The sequence below is a fragment of the Doryrhamphus excisus genome, linkage group LG20, assembly GCF_037039965.1.
Source record: "Doryrhamphus excisus strain RoL-2023G ecotype Guam linkage group LG20, RoL_Dexc_Guam_v1.1, whole genome shotgun sequence".
Classification (NCBI taxonomy): Eukaryota; Metazoa; Chordata; class Actinopteri; order Syngnathiformes; family Syngnathidae; genus Doryrhamphus; species Doryrhamphus excisus.
In genome coordinates, this window is record NC_136376.1 from 11,775,298 (window position 1) to 11,789,946 (window position 14,649).

Genomic DNA, 14,649 nt, shown 5'->3' on the forward strand with positions numbered 1-14,649 from the left:
CAGTTAACCTAATCCCTGGTTAATCTACTGCAAGTGGGAACCATTTGAAGAAGGTCTGCTCCAACATGACTATGACCCGATACACAAAGCAGGTTATGTACGCCCACAAGCGCACCGCAGAAGAATGGGAGTTGTTTACCAGGTGCAATCCAAATATTGTCCACAAAGATAAATTATGACATGCAATTAATGACACAGAGAATGAACGGTACTTGGACTCTATCTATCTATCGTAAAACACCAACACACAATCACAGCAAAGTGCAGCAAAACTTGATTTCTTTCTTGTGCCTCTGCAAGTTTTTCTTGGCAGAACAAGGCAAGTTGTGTCAAGCCATCAACTCTTCCTGCCAGCTGGGCGCCATGCACTCCCCACTGTTAGTGATTGATGACTATGGCGTGAACACGGCCACTGAGGAGCACTCCCAGCTCTGACCAACACTAAACGCTACAGGATTTTCATTCCACTAATGTCAAGACAAGAAGAAGATGCCAAATTTCTTCCACCGTCATAAAGTGGTATTAGACTCACTGGCCAGCTGGTGAAGGGTATAAAATGTGAACTGGATGGCGCCTAAAACTGTTGACTATGAGCTGTAATTTACTTTGAAGGTAACAAAATGAATCTAAACTGACAGCAGGATGAATCCATCACTTGACTTGATAACTGAGGTGAAGGTGGTTACACAAGAAACCTCCTGAAAACAGTTGACCTTTATTATAATGTATATCTTTATTTCAATCACAGTATAACCTAATAGAGGACAAACTCCTCTATTCCTAAACTGCTGACAACCACACTATGTGGTGGCCTGTTAGATTGATGAAACACCTCAAAGGGTGCGGCTTGGACACATCCTCAGTGAAGGACCTACGGTCATTGGGTGTTTCGGGTCTTTGATCTTCAGACACCCTCACCTAGGCGACCCAACCGGGGGTGATCAGGCCCCGGTTTGTGTCCAAGCAGCGTGCTACTCCATGCGTCTCCCCTCTTGATCCACAGCCACCTCGAGGCTTTTTCGGCTGCCTCGCTGATGTTTTTGGTGGCCCTTCTTTCTTGCAGCCCTCTGATGCCAAGGAGCTTGAGTGCTCGATGTAACGACTGCCCTGGAAAGCCTCTGCAGCCCACTTCTACGGGCTCACAGCGGGCCCTCCAGCCTCTCTCTCTACACAACTCCACCAGCTCCAGGTATTTGGCCTTCTTCCGCTCGTGGGCCTCCTCCATCCGGTCTTCCCAGGGGACTGTAAGTTCCAGCAGCACCGCTTGTTTTGTTGCGTCCGATGTTAAGACCAGGTCTGGCCTCAGTGACGTCCTGGCTATGTGCTCTGGAAACTTCAGTTGCCTCCCGAGGTCCACGAGCAACCTCCAGTCACGGGCTGTGGCTAGCAGCCCGGTCGGGACTTTATGTCCTGCCGGGTCTTTCTCCCCAGCCCTGACGAAGGTGATCTTCTGCCTACTCTGGGGCTGGTGCTTGCTCTGCTGGATCCCGGTGCAGATGGTGTCTGCTACTGCCTTCAGCACCTGGTCATGGCGCCATGTGTATCTCCCCTCTCCCAGGGCTTTCGGGCAGCAGCTCAGGATATGCTCCAGGGAACCCCGTGCCGTGGGCATGCTGGGGTTTCTGCTAGCCCCCAGCTATGAAGGTTTGATGGACTTGGGAGCACATCGTACACTGCCTGAATCAGGAACTTGAGTCTGGCTGGTTCTGACTTCCAAAGTTCTGACCAGGTGATCTTCCGTGCCGATGCCTGGTCCCAATTAGTCCATGCTCCTTGCTGGCGCATGGCCACTGTCCTGGTTCGGCGTTCCTCTTCCACCTCTGCACGGATCTCTCCCTGCACCATCTGACGTCTCTCTCGTCCCTGGGCCTCGTCGTAGCGTGGTCTTATGTGGCAACCAAGACCAGCTCGTCCAACTGCCACTGAGCCTACTAAGACGCCATGCCTTAGTCTTGCTTCAGCCTGGTCGACTGCCTCTTGCGCCCGCCACTTCCTCCCCGTTCTGACCGTGATGCCTGCGGAGGAGACTCTGGTGTCGGCTGAGTCCCTGTACAGCAGCACCTCTCTGGCTCTGGTGACTTTGAACTCCTCGGTCAGGCCAGTAAAGGGGAGTTGCAGCTTGTTGGTATTCCCATACAGAGCGATGCTGCTTAGACTCTTTGGCAAGCCTAGCCACCTGCGCAGGTACTGGCTGATGTTGCGTTCGAAGCCCTCCACCGTGGATACTGGGACTTCATAGATCAGTAGTGGCCACAGGAGTCTCGGCAGGATACCATGCTGGTATATCCATGCCTTGAACTTCCCCGGGAGGCCCGACCTGTCCACTACTGATAGCCAGGTCTTCAACTCTGCGTTGGCTGACTGCACCGCTGCCTTGTCTTTCAGCGTGCTGTCGAAGATCTTCCCCAGGCTCTTCACAGGCTTCTCCGACACTGATGGAATGGGGACTCCATTCAAGTTGAAGCGGTGTTTATCCTCAACTTTCCCCTTCCTCAGGACCAGGGACCTGGACTTGGCTGGTTTGAACATCATCCTCGCCCAAGTGATGCTCCTTTCCAGTCCACGGAGAAGCCACCTGCACCCTGTCACTGATGTTGCTGTGACCGTCAGATCGTCCATGAAGGCTCGGATCGGAGGTTGGCGAACGCCAGATTTGGACAGGGGGCCCCTACACTCCACTTCTGCTGCCTTGACAAGCATATTCATCGCCAGTGAAAAGAGCGTCACTGATATGGTGCAACCAGTGATGATGCCCTTCTCAAGGCGGTGCCATGCCGATGTTGCTGTCCCAGAGGTGAACCTCAGACTGAAGCTGCTGTAGTAGTCCTGTATGAGTTCAGTGATCTTCGCTGGAACGTGATGTGTTGTCAAAGCTGTTGTTACCAGTTTGTGTGGAATGGATCCGTAGGCATTGGCAAGGTCAAGCCAAAGGACTGCCAGATTTCCTCTGCTTTCTCTTGCCTCCCAGATCAGCTGGGTGACCACCCCTGTATGTTCCAAACAGCCTGGCATGCCTGGAACTCCTCCCTTCTGCACCGTGGTGTCTATGTAAGAATTCCTCAGGAGGTACTCAGTTAGCCGGTTGGCGAGAATCTTGAAAAAGACTTTGCCCTCCACGCTGAGCAGGGAGATGGTGCGGAACTGCGTGATGTTGCTTGCATTTTCCTCCTTTGGTATCCAGACGCCCTCTGCATGTCGCCACTGCTTGGCGACCTTCCCTCTCCGCCATACCACCTTGATGAGTCTCCACAACCTCTCCAGGAGTCTTGGGCAGTGCTTGTACACTTTATACGGCACTCCACTTGGGCCTGGGGCTGCGCTTGTCCGTGCTGCTCGGACGGTGTTCCTGACTTCTACCAAGGAGGGCTCTTTGATGTTGAACTGGAAGGAGGGTTCTGGTGGTGTGGTTATTTCTCTGCAGGGGGGCAGATCCTCCTCTCTCCTGTTGTCACTGTATGTGTCACTGAGGTGTTGGTTTATCTCCTTTTCTGGGCAAGTAAGGGTCCCACTCCGTTTTTGCCCCAGCAGCTGCTTGGTAAATCCGAAGGGATTAGCTATGAAGGCAGTGCGCTTGCGCGCCCTCTCTCTGCCCCTTCTCCTGTGCCACTCAGCTCGTCGGAGGGAGATGAGCTTCTGCCTCAGGATGTCCCTGAGTTCTGCCAGGGCTGGTCTTTTCTCCTCACTTGCCCTCTTGTACTGATGTCTTAGGGCCTTCAGTTCTTTCCTGAGCTGTGACATCTTAGTCTTGCGCCGGTTTGGTCTGGCGATGTTCTGAGCCTTTGGTTGTTTGGTACCAAATCTCTCAGCACCAATGCTGATGATCACTGTGCTCATTAACTGCAGTCATTGGTCTACTTCCCCTCTGCATGATGACTCGAGAGTAGCATCCACATCCTCGTCAAACTGGCGCCACTCTATCTCCTTGTTTGCGGATGGCCATAAGACCCGGCGATGTTCAGATGGTTTGCTTGGTGCAGCATGTTGAGCTTGGAGGTTCTGGATACTGTGGGGTGACTCCGGTTCCTGCTCCTCCTCCGTCTCACCAGAGTCAGTACTGGGTTCTGGCTCTGTGCGTTGCTCGACTTGCTTCCTCCTCGTGCAGCCCATCCTGGCCTGGTGGATCCTCAGGCCTCTCAGGTTCTTACAGACCTTGCCGCAAAAACAGGTTGCTGTCGTAGTCGATAATCCGTCGCGTATGTCTGCTGCCGGGAGATCCATCCGTTTGGGGTGCTCATCCTCCCCCCCTCTCGGGCACCCCTGGGGGTATCTTTCTTTAGGGCTTTCCGTAGCAAAGTGTGGGTGCTCCCTCACGGGGGCTGCAGCTCAGGATGCTAGCTTTCACTGCCCCGGTAGCCATCTCTCCGTGCTGTCCACTGGCTCTCCAGTTGTCACCATGCTTTCACGGTTGTCATCCAGTCTTTCCTGGAAGTCACTGGCTAGGCCAGTCAGGTTAGATTGATGAAACACCTCAAAGGGTGCGGCTTGGACACATCCTCAGTGAAGGACCTACGGTCATTGGGTGTTTCGGGTCTTTGATCTTCAGACACCCTCACCTAGGCGACCCAACCTGTGATTAAATCATAAAGTTTGATAAGTCAACAATCACTTAAAAATTCAGGAATCACCACCAAATTTGGTATATGGGAACCGATAAGCACATTTCTCTAAAATATTGAAAAACATGGCCACCATCAAGCAATACTTCTTTGCATGGGTACGTTTGGAACTCAGGAACTAATTGCCCATAAGCAATTCACTATTTGTCAATTCATTCTATGATTTTGAGGAGTACAGTATTGTGTAATATACAGTATTTGCAGCCAAACTCATAGGTAGCACCACAGATGTCATTTACAGTCAAGTAAAAACAATTACAAACGACCTTTTCAATATTGTACAAATAAAACTTGGATATAATATACTTTAGGGTAGTCGGTGTGTACAGCTCCTATAGCTATATGGATTCAAAATATGGAATATATTTCTCATAGGACTTCCCAATAAAACTGAATATAATAATCTGTGGCACAACTGCAACAAAATCAAAGCAGCTCTGTTACATTCTACTTTTGGAGAGTTATCAAAACGTCTGAATACGAGGTTACTCATTGTATGACAAAAAGGCTCTGGGGTGCACAATCCAAAAAAGGTTGGGAAACACCGCCTTATGGTATTATGTAAAATATTGCAAAAGTCGCAGGAATTCTGCCCGAAGAAGCTGAGGTCTTTGTGGTTGTAGCTCAACTTCCAATGGCTGATTTCATGTTGGTCTTTACGCTGCAGACTAGTTGAGTCTGAGTCAACAGCGCCTCTGTTGGCACAATTACCAAAAAATTAATTATTATGTTCACCTCTCATCAGAATCTAGAGATGATGAATAAATGATGTTCAGTATAAGAATATCAGAAAATGTTAATTTCTTTTGTTCTTTCTTTAGGTGAGCCATGCTTCATCATTTTTTACTACAGTATTTTGTGCCAAAAATCTACGTTGTGCTTTTGGAAAATGCAATATTCATTATCAGCCTGGCTGCAACTCAACCTACTTGCCAACAGTGCACATTACATATTTAATTGACCATGATGACTACATTAGATTTATTGTATTCGCTGCAGTAAAAATATTGTTTCACAGGCTGAATAAGTATATAGCTCATGGTCTGAACAAAATAGTGCACATTTTTTGCTTACAGTACAATATACGTCTGACAGCCCCAGTGAGTGTGGGTAGGTAAGACAGTCAATGTGAATGAGTCGTAGTTTTCTGCAGGGCATGGAGGGTCTCCGGTTTTGAGTTATCTACATTGTTTGAAATCCTCATCCTTCTTCTTGTACCTTGGAAAACAAGGCACAAACTGGGGTAGCCATGTGGGTGACTGGAAACGCAACATTCCGTCCTGGGTTCAGGATAAGGTTTGTCTTGACTCATTGTCTGTCATTACATAAAGCGCTCACTCTGCTCTGAAGTAGCCCATTCTTCCCTTAACGGTGAGCAGGACAGTACATACTTGGGGCCTACAGGACCGCCAGTAATTGCCAAAAAAAACGCATGCACCGTGGGCCCATGGTTAGTGTCATTATTAATTCCAGAAGATCCGACTCTAATGGAAACAAATGCAAACCGAATGATGTAAATCCAGTTCAGTCACAGTCATTGTGTTGGACCAGACACACACTAGTTTGTGGCTTGCCTTGTCGGTTAACTTAAAGTAAACGCCTGTACTCATTGTTGCCATACTGTTGATACGAGTGTGCATCTTCTGTGTGTCTGTGGTGAGAGATTTTCTCCTTGAGAAGCAAACAGCTCAAGGTCACACTTACATCTGAAGCGCGACCTAATGGGAACGCAAACAGTGATTATGAGGCTCCAATTACAAGTGAGAGTGGAGTATTGCCCCTGAACAACCCGATGCCTGTGTCTATTTGTGCGTGTATGACTCTATGCAGCTGACTGTATCTTCATGAATGACTTGGGTGTAAACTGCAGTTTACGTTCTCATTGATGGGTTTGTAAACACGGTCTGTTTCCCTCTGGTTCAGTTTCCTTTCGAAATTGGGTCACAACAACCAAGCGAGGTCAGATGTTTCCCTGATTGGATGGTAAACAAGAGGTTTGATGCAGCAGAATTGGGATTAGTTGACAACTTTAACACCTTACACTGAAGACTGAAGCCCAAAAATCAGGTCAGCAAGTACACACAGATACAGAAGGGACACCACTGGCAGCAATATCCTGGAAGTAAACATTTGATGAAATATTACATGCAGAAGTTTCATTATTAAGCTGGGACTCAGCGCCACGTGGCTCAGAGTCAGCAGATTAAGTGTTTGACTCTCTGTTTGGGCGTTTGTGGAGTTTTCATGTTCCACCAAGAATGGATTTTCTTCAGGTACTCTGACTAACATGGACGCTATAATAATTAGATATCCTACATTGTCCATAGGTGTGAACGTGACTGGGAATGGTTGTTTGTCTACACTGTATCATTTTAAAAGTGATAAGTGCAGAGTCACCATTTGTACGAGCCTGGAGTTTGTCTTTCAAGTTTGTCTTTCTCACAAAGTGAGAAGGGTCACTGCTGGCTCAAACACAATGAAATAAAACCATATGGACATAATACAACATTAATTCATCAGATTAAAAGGCGTAAAGGCAACACGTGAGCCTCACTGGTTTCCAATCCAACTCACAGGAAAAACAGTATTTGTTACTGTGATGGGATGAGGCGGCAGTCGAGGCACAAGCTTTTTTTTTGAATAATATTTATGAAATTATTGAAAAGTTATAGTTGTTATAGAGAATGAGCGATCCAAATGTCCAAATTGTGAAAAGGACGTGAAGAAGCGTGTGCAGGCAGGATGGAACGGCTGGAGAAAAGTGTCAGGCGTGATGTGTGGTAGAAGAGTTTCAGCTAAAATGAAAGGAAAATACAAAACTGTGGTGAGACCAGCCATGTTGTTTGCTCTAGAGACAGTGCCACTGAGGAAAAGACTGGAAGCAGAACTGGAGGTAGCAGAGGATGCTGAGGTTCACATTGGGAGTGACCAGGATGGATAGGATCAGGAAGGAGTACATCAGAGGGACATTACATGTTAGAGGCCTTGGAGATAAAGTCAGAGAGACCAGTCTGAGATGGTTGGGACATGTCCAGAGGAGAGATAGTGAATATATTGGTAGAAGGATGCTGCCAGGTAGGAGGCGTAGAGGAAGACCAAAGAGGAGGTTTATGGATGTAGTGAAGGAGGACATGAGGGTAGTTGGTGTGAGAGAGACAGATACAGAAGACAGGGTTGGATGGAGGAGATAGATTTTCTGTGGCGACCCCTGAAGGGAAAAGCCCAAAGAGAAAGAAGAAGAAGATAGAAAATGAGTGATCCAAACTTAATGAATTTGATAAACTATCTGGAAAAAAATATTACAGGGTTCATAGAAAAATAAATATGCCATACATTATTTTTCTGAAATATTAATGCTGAAAATATGTGATAACAACAAAAAATCAGACAAGGCCTTCCAGTCTGGCGCTGGCATACGCCATATTTCCTGAGGGACTGAGACTATCGCACAGAGAGGCTTTCTCTGCAGCACATCGGCCTCTTCACTCTATGTTGATTTAGTAAATTATGAGGGATGTCAGAGTCTGACCACAGCTTATCCTCAGTGGGGAGGCCGAGGGGGGGCTAGTGTGGTTACAACTAAGTATGAGAGGCAGGGAGTTAAATTATAAGGGACCCGAAGTATCCATTGAAATTAAATGTAAAAATGCCCACTCTTTGCAAGCTATACCTTTGTTATGGTAATGTGGAACACTTTATTTGCTCAATTTGCTCATGGTCAATGCAATCTGAATTAACAGCTGTCAGGCTGTACAACCAGCACTGCTCTACACCACTATGTACATCTGTGTAATACTTGCTTTTATAGTCGGTATAGTTACTCCAGACCCCATTCACTGTGGAATATCTGATCAACCTCCATGTGCAATATTAAGGGCTCTAAATGCAATATACTAAGTTCTATGTGAAGTATTTCCATAATGCCTCATATTAACTCACTAGCAAGATCTCAGTGTATAGACTGGTCATATATCTCATCTCGTTTCATATTATCTACATACTGTATTGTATATACCGCTGGGAAAAACTGTTGATTTTGTTAATACTTGGGTTGTTTATATTGTTTATTTTTCTATATTGTGTATTTTGTACTGCTTAACTGACTCTGTACTCTTGCTGCTGTGCAATGCAAATTTCCCCACTGAGGGGCGAATAAAGGCATATCTTATCTTATCTTATCTTATTATTTTACTTATTATAAACTCACTGACTCTACTCCACTAAAATGCACAGTTGTTAAAAAAAATACCCCATACTCCATTTTTTCTCTGTGATGTAATGTGAGCAATTTGTAGTGTGTTAAACGTCAGAACAGAAATTTTTTTCACTTGTAGGTGCTCCAGGTGGCTGGAGGAGGCCGGTCAGAGTCCTGCAGGGCACACGGCTCTGTGGTATGCATGCTGGCTGCTTCAGGCTGTCTGTGCTGGATCTGTTTCTAGTCAGGGGAGCAGACTGCACACCTGTGGCCCCTCTGCTTAGTTCTGTTTGCTTTGACACCTCACATGCTGTCTCCTTCGACAACACATCTTTCAACCAAGCCATCAACCTCCTCAACCCCTCTCCCATGCCCCACCACCTGCGAAACAAGCTCTTTTCTTCTCTTGCTCTTTGTATTTCCAAAACCAAGGGCAAAATCCCAGATCTTTTCTGTCACTACTTTTTATTTTGTTAGGGCTGATTTGGCAAGGAAAACACAAGAACGTGCCTGAAAAGTATGAAACATTAGGCAAAGCTAAAATGCAAAATCTCCACTAGTTCTTGGCCTCCAGCCTTGTTGTGGGTTGTGTTGAATTATGACTCAGCTCTTTGTTTGAATCATAACACAATGACCCAGTTCCATCAAGTTCTTGTTGAAAAGAGCCTTTCTGGGTCACCTCACACTTTATTGAGATTCTTAGATATTTTTCATAACCGTTTAATATCTATTTCTTTTGAAATGCCATCATCATTAAGCCTTTATAGCAGGTGTATCCTTTCATTTTATCTTTACAATATGTATAAAAAGCTGAATATTATGAAAATGGACCCTGGGCGGCACTTTGGACACTATTGCTTTATAAGGATAAGGAGATGTGGGAATTATATAATTTGATTGGACCATATAAGTTGAAACCAAAAGGCTGGGAGGCGGGGCACTCCCTGGGCTGGTCGCCAGCCAATCACAGGGCACATATAGACAAACAACCATTCACACTCACATTCATACCTATGGACAATTTGGAGTAACCAATTAACCTAGCAAGGAGACCCGAGTTCAGTTCCACCCTCGTCCATCTCTGTGTGGAGTTTGCATGTTCTCCCCGTGCATGCGTGGGTTTTCTCCGGGTACTCCGGTTTCCTCCCACATTCCAAAAACATGCTAGGTTAATTGGCGACTCTAAATTGTCCATAGGTATGTATGTGAGTGTGAATGGTTGTTTGTCTATATGTGCCCTGTGATTGGCTGGCCACCAGTCCAGGGTGTACCCTACCTCTCCCCCGAAGACAGCTGGCATAGGCTCCAGCACCCTCATGGGGATAAGCAGTAGAAAATTAATGAATGAATTAATTAACCTAGCATGTTTTTGGAATGTGAGAGGAAACCGGAGTACAATAGCACAACCATAGATTCAAACCCAGGTCTTCCCGATGTCCTTTTACAGTGGGGCCAATATGCTAACCACTCGGCCACTGTAGGTAGCTCTCTCTCAAAAGAGGAGCAAATAAAGTGAGGCTCTAGTGACACATACTGTATTATTCACTTTTACTCAGTTTTGCATAATAGCGGATCAAGGTCATTTCAGTTCTGAAATACACAATTATCATCATGAGCCTGAGATTGATATCCATATTTACTTCTAAACATATGATGATAATAACAAACACAAAGCAAAACAAATAAATTAAGAACGTGTTTAACAAGTATGGGACATAACAGTTATGTTCATAAAATGAGTGCAATTTCACTTCAATCAACACATTGAAGTTGTTATGGAATCTTTCTGTTTGTTGTTTTTTGTTTGATGGCATCTCCTCGAGTCCATGATGTTCCTCCAGAGCATCCACCTGGAGCCCACAGTGACCTTAGCATGTCACCTTTGACCTCTCATAGAGTATCTAAGCAGTGTGCTGTCCCCATGGTGTTAACCTGATGTTTAGATAGACTACCTGCTTCTCAAAACAGGGAAGACATGACAGGGCAGGTCACCAAAGGAAGATGAAAACAAAGAGTCAGATTACACAGACCCTCTATCAATCAAACATCTTAGAATTACACTCACACGACCCACAGGAATCCCAACGGCTTCAAAGAGACACATGGGAGGGATTTTTTTCAGCCTTCGGAGAATGGGATTGTTGTATATCTGCAGTAGTGTGTATTGTCCTTGTTGCTGCTGACACAACCTGAGGATGGAACCACAAAGTTTGGGGATATTTATCAGTTTGGAATGAACGCAACATAGCATTTTGGATATTCTTAGATTTAAATCAAGGGAATTGATTCGGTTTAGTGTCACCAAATTGTTGTACAAAGAAAGACTGATACACATAGACGTGCTGGGTAAACACAACATTCGGATGTAAAGTTCTTAGGGTTCAAGAATCCACCTGACTCTTAAATTGACTTAGAGAGGTGTGTAAGTTGTTTTAAACCACAGCCTGATTGTTGTGAAATGTACTACAAAAAGGTCAGTAAGGATAATTCATAATGCCGCCTACAGAGAACATACTAACTCCTTATTTATAAAATCACAAATACTTCAACTTGCTGATATAGTTAATTTTCAAACAGCTAAAATAATGCATAAGGCTAAAAACAACCAATTAGCTAAAAATGTCATCCAATACTTCTCTACAAGAGAGGAGAAATATGATCTCAGGGAAGAACTACATTTGAAACACTTCTATGCTAGGACTACGTTATGCTAGCCATAGCATTTCAGTATGTGGAATCAAACTATGGAATGGATTGAGTAAGGACCTCAAACAATGCACAACGATGAGCCAATTCAAGAAACAATACAAGCAGTTGATGTTTGCTAAATACAAGGATGAAGAGTCTTGAACCAGTCATGATGTGCTATACATATCACTATATTGACACTTACTATGGTACCCATTATGTCATTGGATGCTCATATCACCTCATACTTCGGTACGAGGTACATTATTAAAAAAAAACTGTATTATGGAAAGCAGGAAGTGAACAAATGTAACAGTTACTGATTGTAAAAGTACCAGATGGAGGGGTAGGATTTAATAAGCTTTGCTTCTTCCTACTCCTTTTGGACATGTGGAACTGTGAACTGATTATGGGATGCACTCAATTATTTCATTAACTCATTACCAAATGGGTTAAAACTTTTGAGGGTTTATACAATGCAACTCTGCAGTTATAGCCATACATATGTCAGATACAACAACATAATATTATATAAGATGTGTAGTGAGGCAAGCCTTTTCCAAACCTGTCCCTTGTGAAGTGGTGGGTGTGTCATAGGGTACATTTAAAGGTGAGCTAAATTTTCATTGTTGCATGTACTTTGTGTTGCAGTGTCCATACATTTTTACATGGCAGTGATTTGTGGTGAGGTTCTTGGCAGGTGAGGCATATTCAAAGATGATGTGTTCCTCGTGGCTTCATCAGGCTGTGACCTTCAGCGTTTACTGGGACAGCTCACAGCTGAGTGGAAAGCTTTTAGGATAAGACTCAGCACATTCAAATCTGAGGCCATGGTGGCTTGCACCCATCGGGTTGGGGGGGGGGGGGGTTTGCCCCATGTGGAATTCAAATATCTTATTAATTCAAATATCCACAAATTGAAGTTGCTTTCTTATAAATGTTCAGTGAAAAGGTTCTCCCTGTAAAATGTGTTGTACTATTGGATTGTGGAATTGTCATTTTACCGAACCATCATAGCAAAGAGAGAGCTGAATCGGATCTACTATGTTCCTGGCCTAGCCTAGCCTTTGGTCATGAGCTTAGGTTGCGGATCTCAGATTGAGAATACAATGAGTTTCCTCCGTCGGGGGAGCACATCCAGAGGAGCCAGTTGATGTGACTCAGGCATCTAGCCGTATGCTTCCTGGATGCCTCCCGAGTGAGGCGGGCATGCCCAGCCGGGAGGAGGCCCCGGGGAAGAACCAAGAACACGCTGTTGGAATTTTGTCTCACAGCTGGCCTGGGAAGCCAGACCGGCAAGTTTGGACTTCCTTACGGAGCCCACTGGCCCCGTGACCTGGTTCAGCAGAAGAAAGTGGCTGGATAATAAATCTTTTGGAAAACATTCTATTGGTGAAATGCTGAGAAACAGTAACAGACACTCACCACGCAACCCAGTTTGTGAGGGTTTGGGTTTCTGTCCTGTGTTTGATCCCGATCAAATGTGCAAATTCACTGATTTTAACTTACGAAAACATTCTCAGTGTATTTTTAAAGGTAAAGATCTCAAGTCCCTGACAAAGTATTTCCTGCATCCCGCCATGACTTTGATGCCCTTGATCAAGGCAGGAGTAAAATTTCATGAAAATGCATGATTGTATCATCACATCATCCACCCCGCCACTGCTGTCCATCCACCGACCCACCCTTTGCCACCGCCCTCGCTGTGGCCATGCACCTGTCTGTAGCAGGCAGCTGTGGGTGGGCGGGTCTTGGCTGTCAGTGGAACATTCCAGAGAAGAAGTCACCCCATTAATCCCTTGGGTTTAGACCCAACAGCGCCCCCCCCCCCCCCCCCCCCCCCCCCCCACACACACTCCTCACCCTTCCTCCAGTGTACCTCCAACCTACCTTGCTTTTCTCTCATCTTGGCACCTTCCTCACCTACCGGTCAGGCTTAACTGGGATACTGCTATGTCAAAGCTGGACACTGTGAGAAAAAGATTAAAGGACAAGTAACCCCCCCCCCCCCGTACAAAACTACCCACCAGCTCGCAGGCCAGGAGGTTTTAATCCCCCCAAATATTCGACAATGAAAGCAAATATTGCTATGTCCAACATCTGAAGGCTCATTTTAGAACAGGTAAAAGGTTAACAGGCCATACGTGAATCTGTGGTTTTAAACTGGTCCGTATCCTCTTCATATTTCACTTTAGCATGCTTGATTGTTTCATTTATTGTGTAAGCCCTGAAGTTTTACAAGCAAGTTGCTGTAGACCTTGCTTTGTGCCCTTAGACAGTCGTGCTAAATCAAAAAGGACCTTCCGGAAGCTGTTCCCATTAAATTAGAAACGTGGAATTGACATGCAAAGATGTGTAAAATTTGGGGGTGTGAACTACCTGCCTAAGAGTTCTCAATACATTAGTCCATATTGTAAAATCTGTTTCTATCTTTGGAGTGATATATCTCTATGACTCCTCTCCTTGGCAGAGAAATCGGTGCAACAAATCTTGTCTTTAAAATGTTCTGTTACTGCTTTTCATTGGATCCAGCTGTTTCTTTTGCTACTTTCACTTCTCTTTAAAATACAATACATCAAAATACTCGAGTCTACCAGGAACATCTGGCTCTATGGACATACTGTGGGTAATATTGGGGTTATTTGCGTAAATACTTGACTGACCGTGGGCCTTTGCTGTCCACACCATACCACTGCATGAAAGTGTAACCAACAGGGGTGTCACGCCACAGTGGGATGAGACGATACATGAAATTGGGTCTACAAGAAGAGAAGTTTAACATAACATTACTAGTGTGTAACTTACAGCTAAAATAAATGCACAGAGTGAACTCTCTTCCAGCCTGTTTGGAGTTGAGAGACGAAGGAAAACATACGTATGCATGTGCGATATACCGAGTCAAAATTAACAAATTCATTTTCATTTATTTTTGTGATTAATTAATTAATGTATTATCATCTCATGAGACAGCTTTTTTCTCAGCAGCTGTACGGATGCGGGTGGAATAAATGAAAACAAACCGTTTTGGAAATCCAAAGAAATACAGCTGGCATAGGTGCAGATTCTAGAAGATCTCGAAAGCTTTCTGTGCGGGTTTCTGTGCCGTAATGACTCCACTTGGTATGATGCTACCAAAATATTGTTGAATGA

General features: G+C 45.1%; 1 protein-coding gene across 1 annotated transcript; it reads right to left on the minus strand.

Annotated features, from left to right (window-relative positions):
• Positions 1–870: 870 nt before the first annotated feature.
• On the minus strand, positions 871–3,849 carry LOC131127746 (uncharacterized). The gene is given in 2 exon segments (XM_078787227.1): positions 871–1,605; positions 1,608–3,849. Coding segments are annotated over 2 exon segments (2,928 nt in total). The 5' UTR covers positions 3,835–3,849; the 3' UTR covers positions 871–904.
• Positions 3,850–14,649: the final 10,800 nt, after the last annotated feature.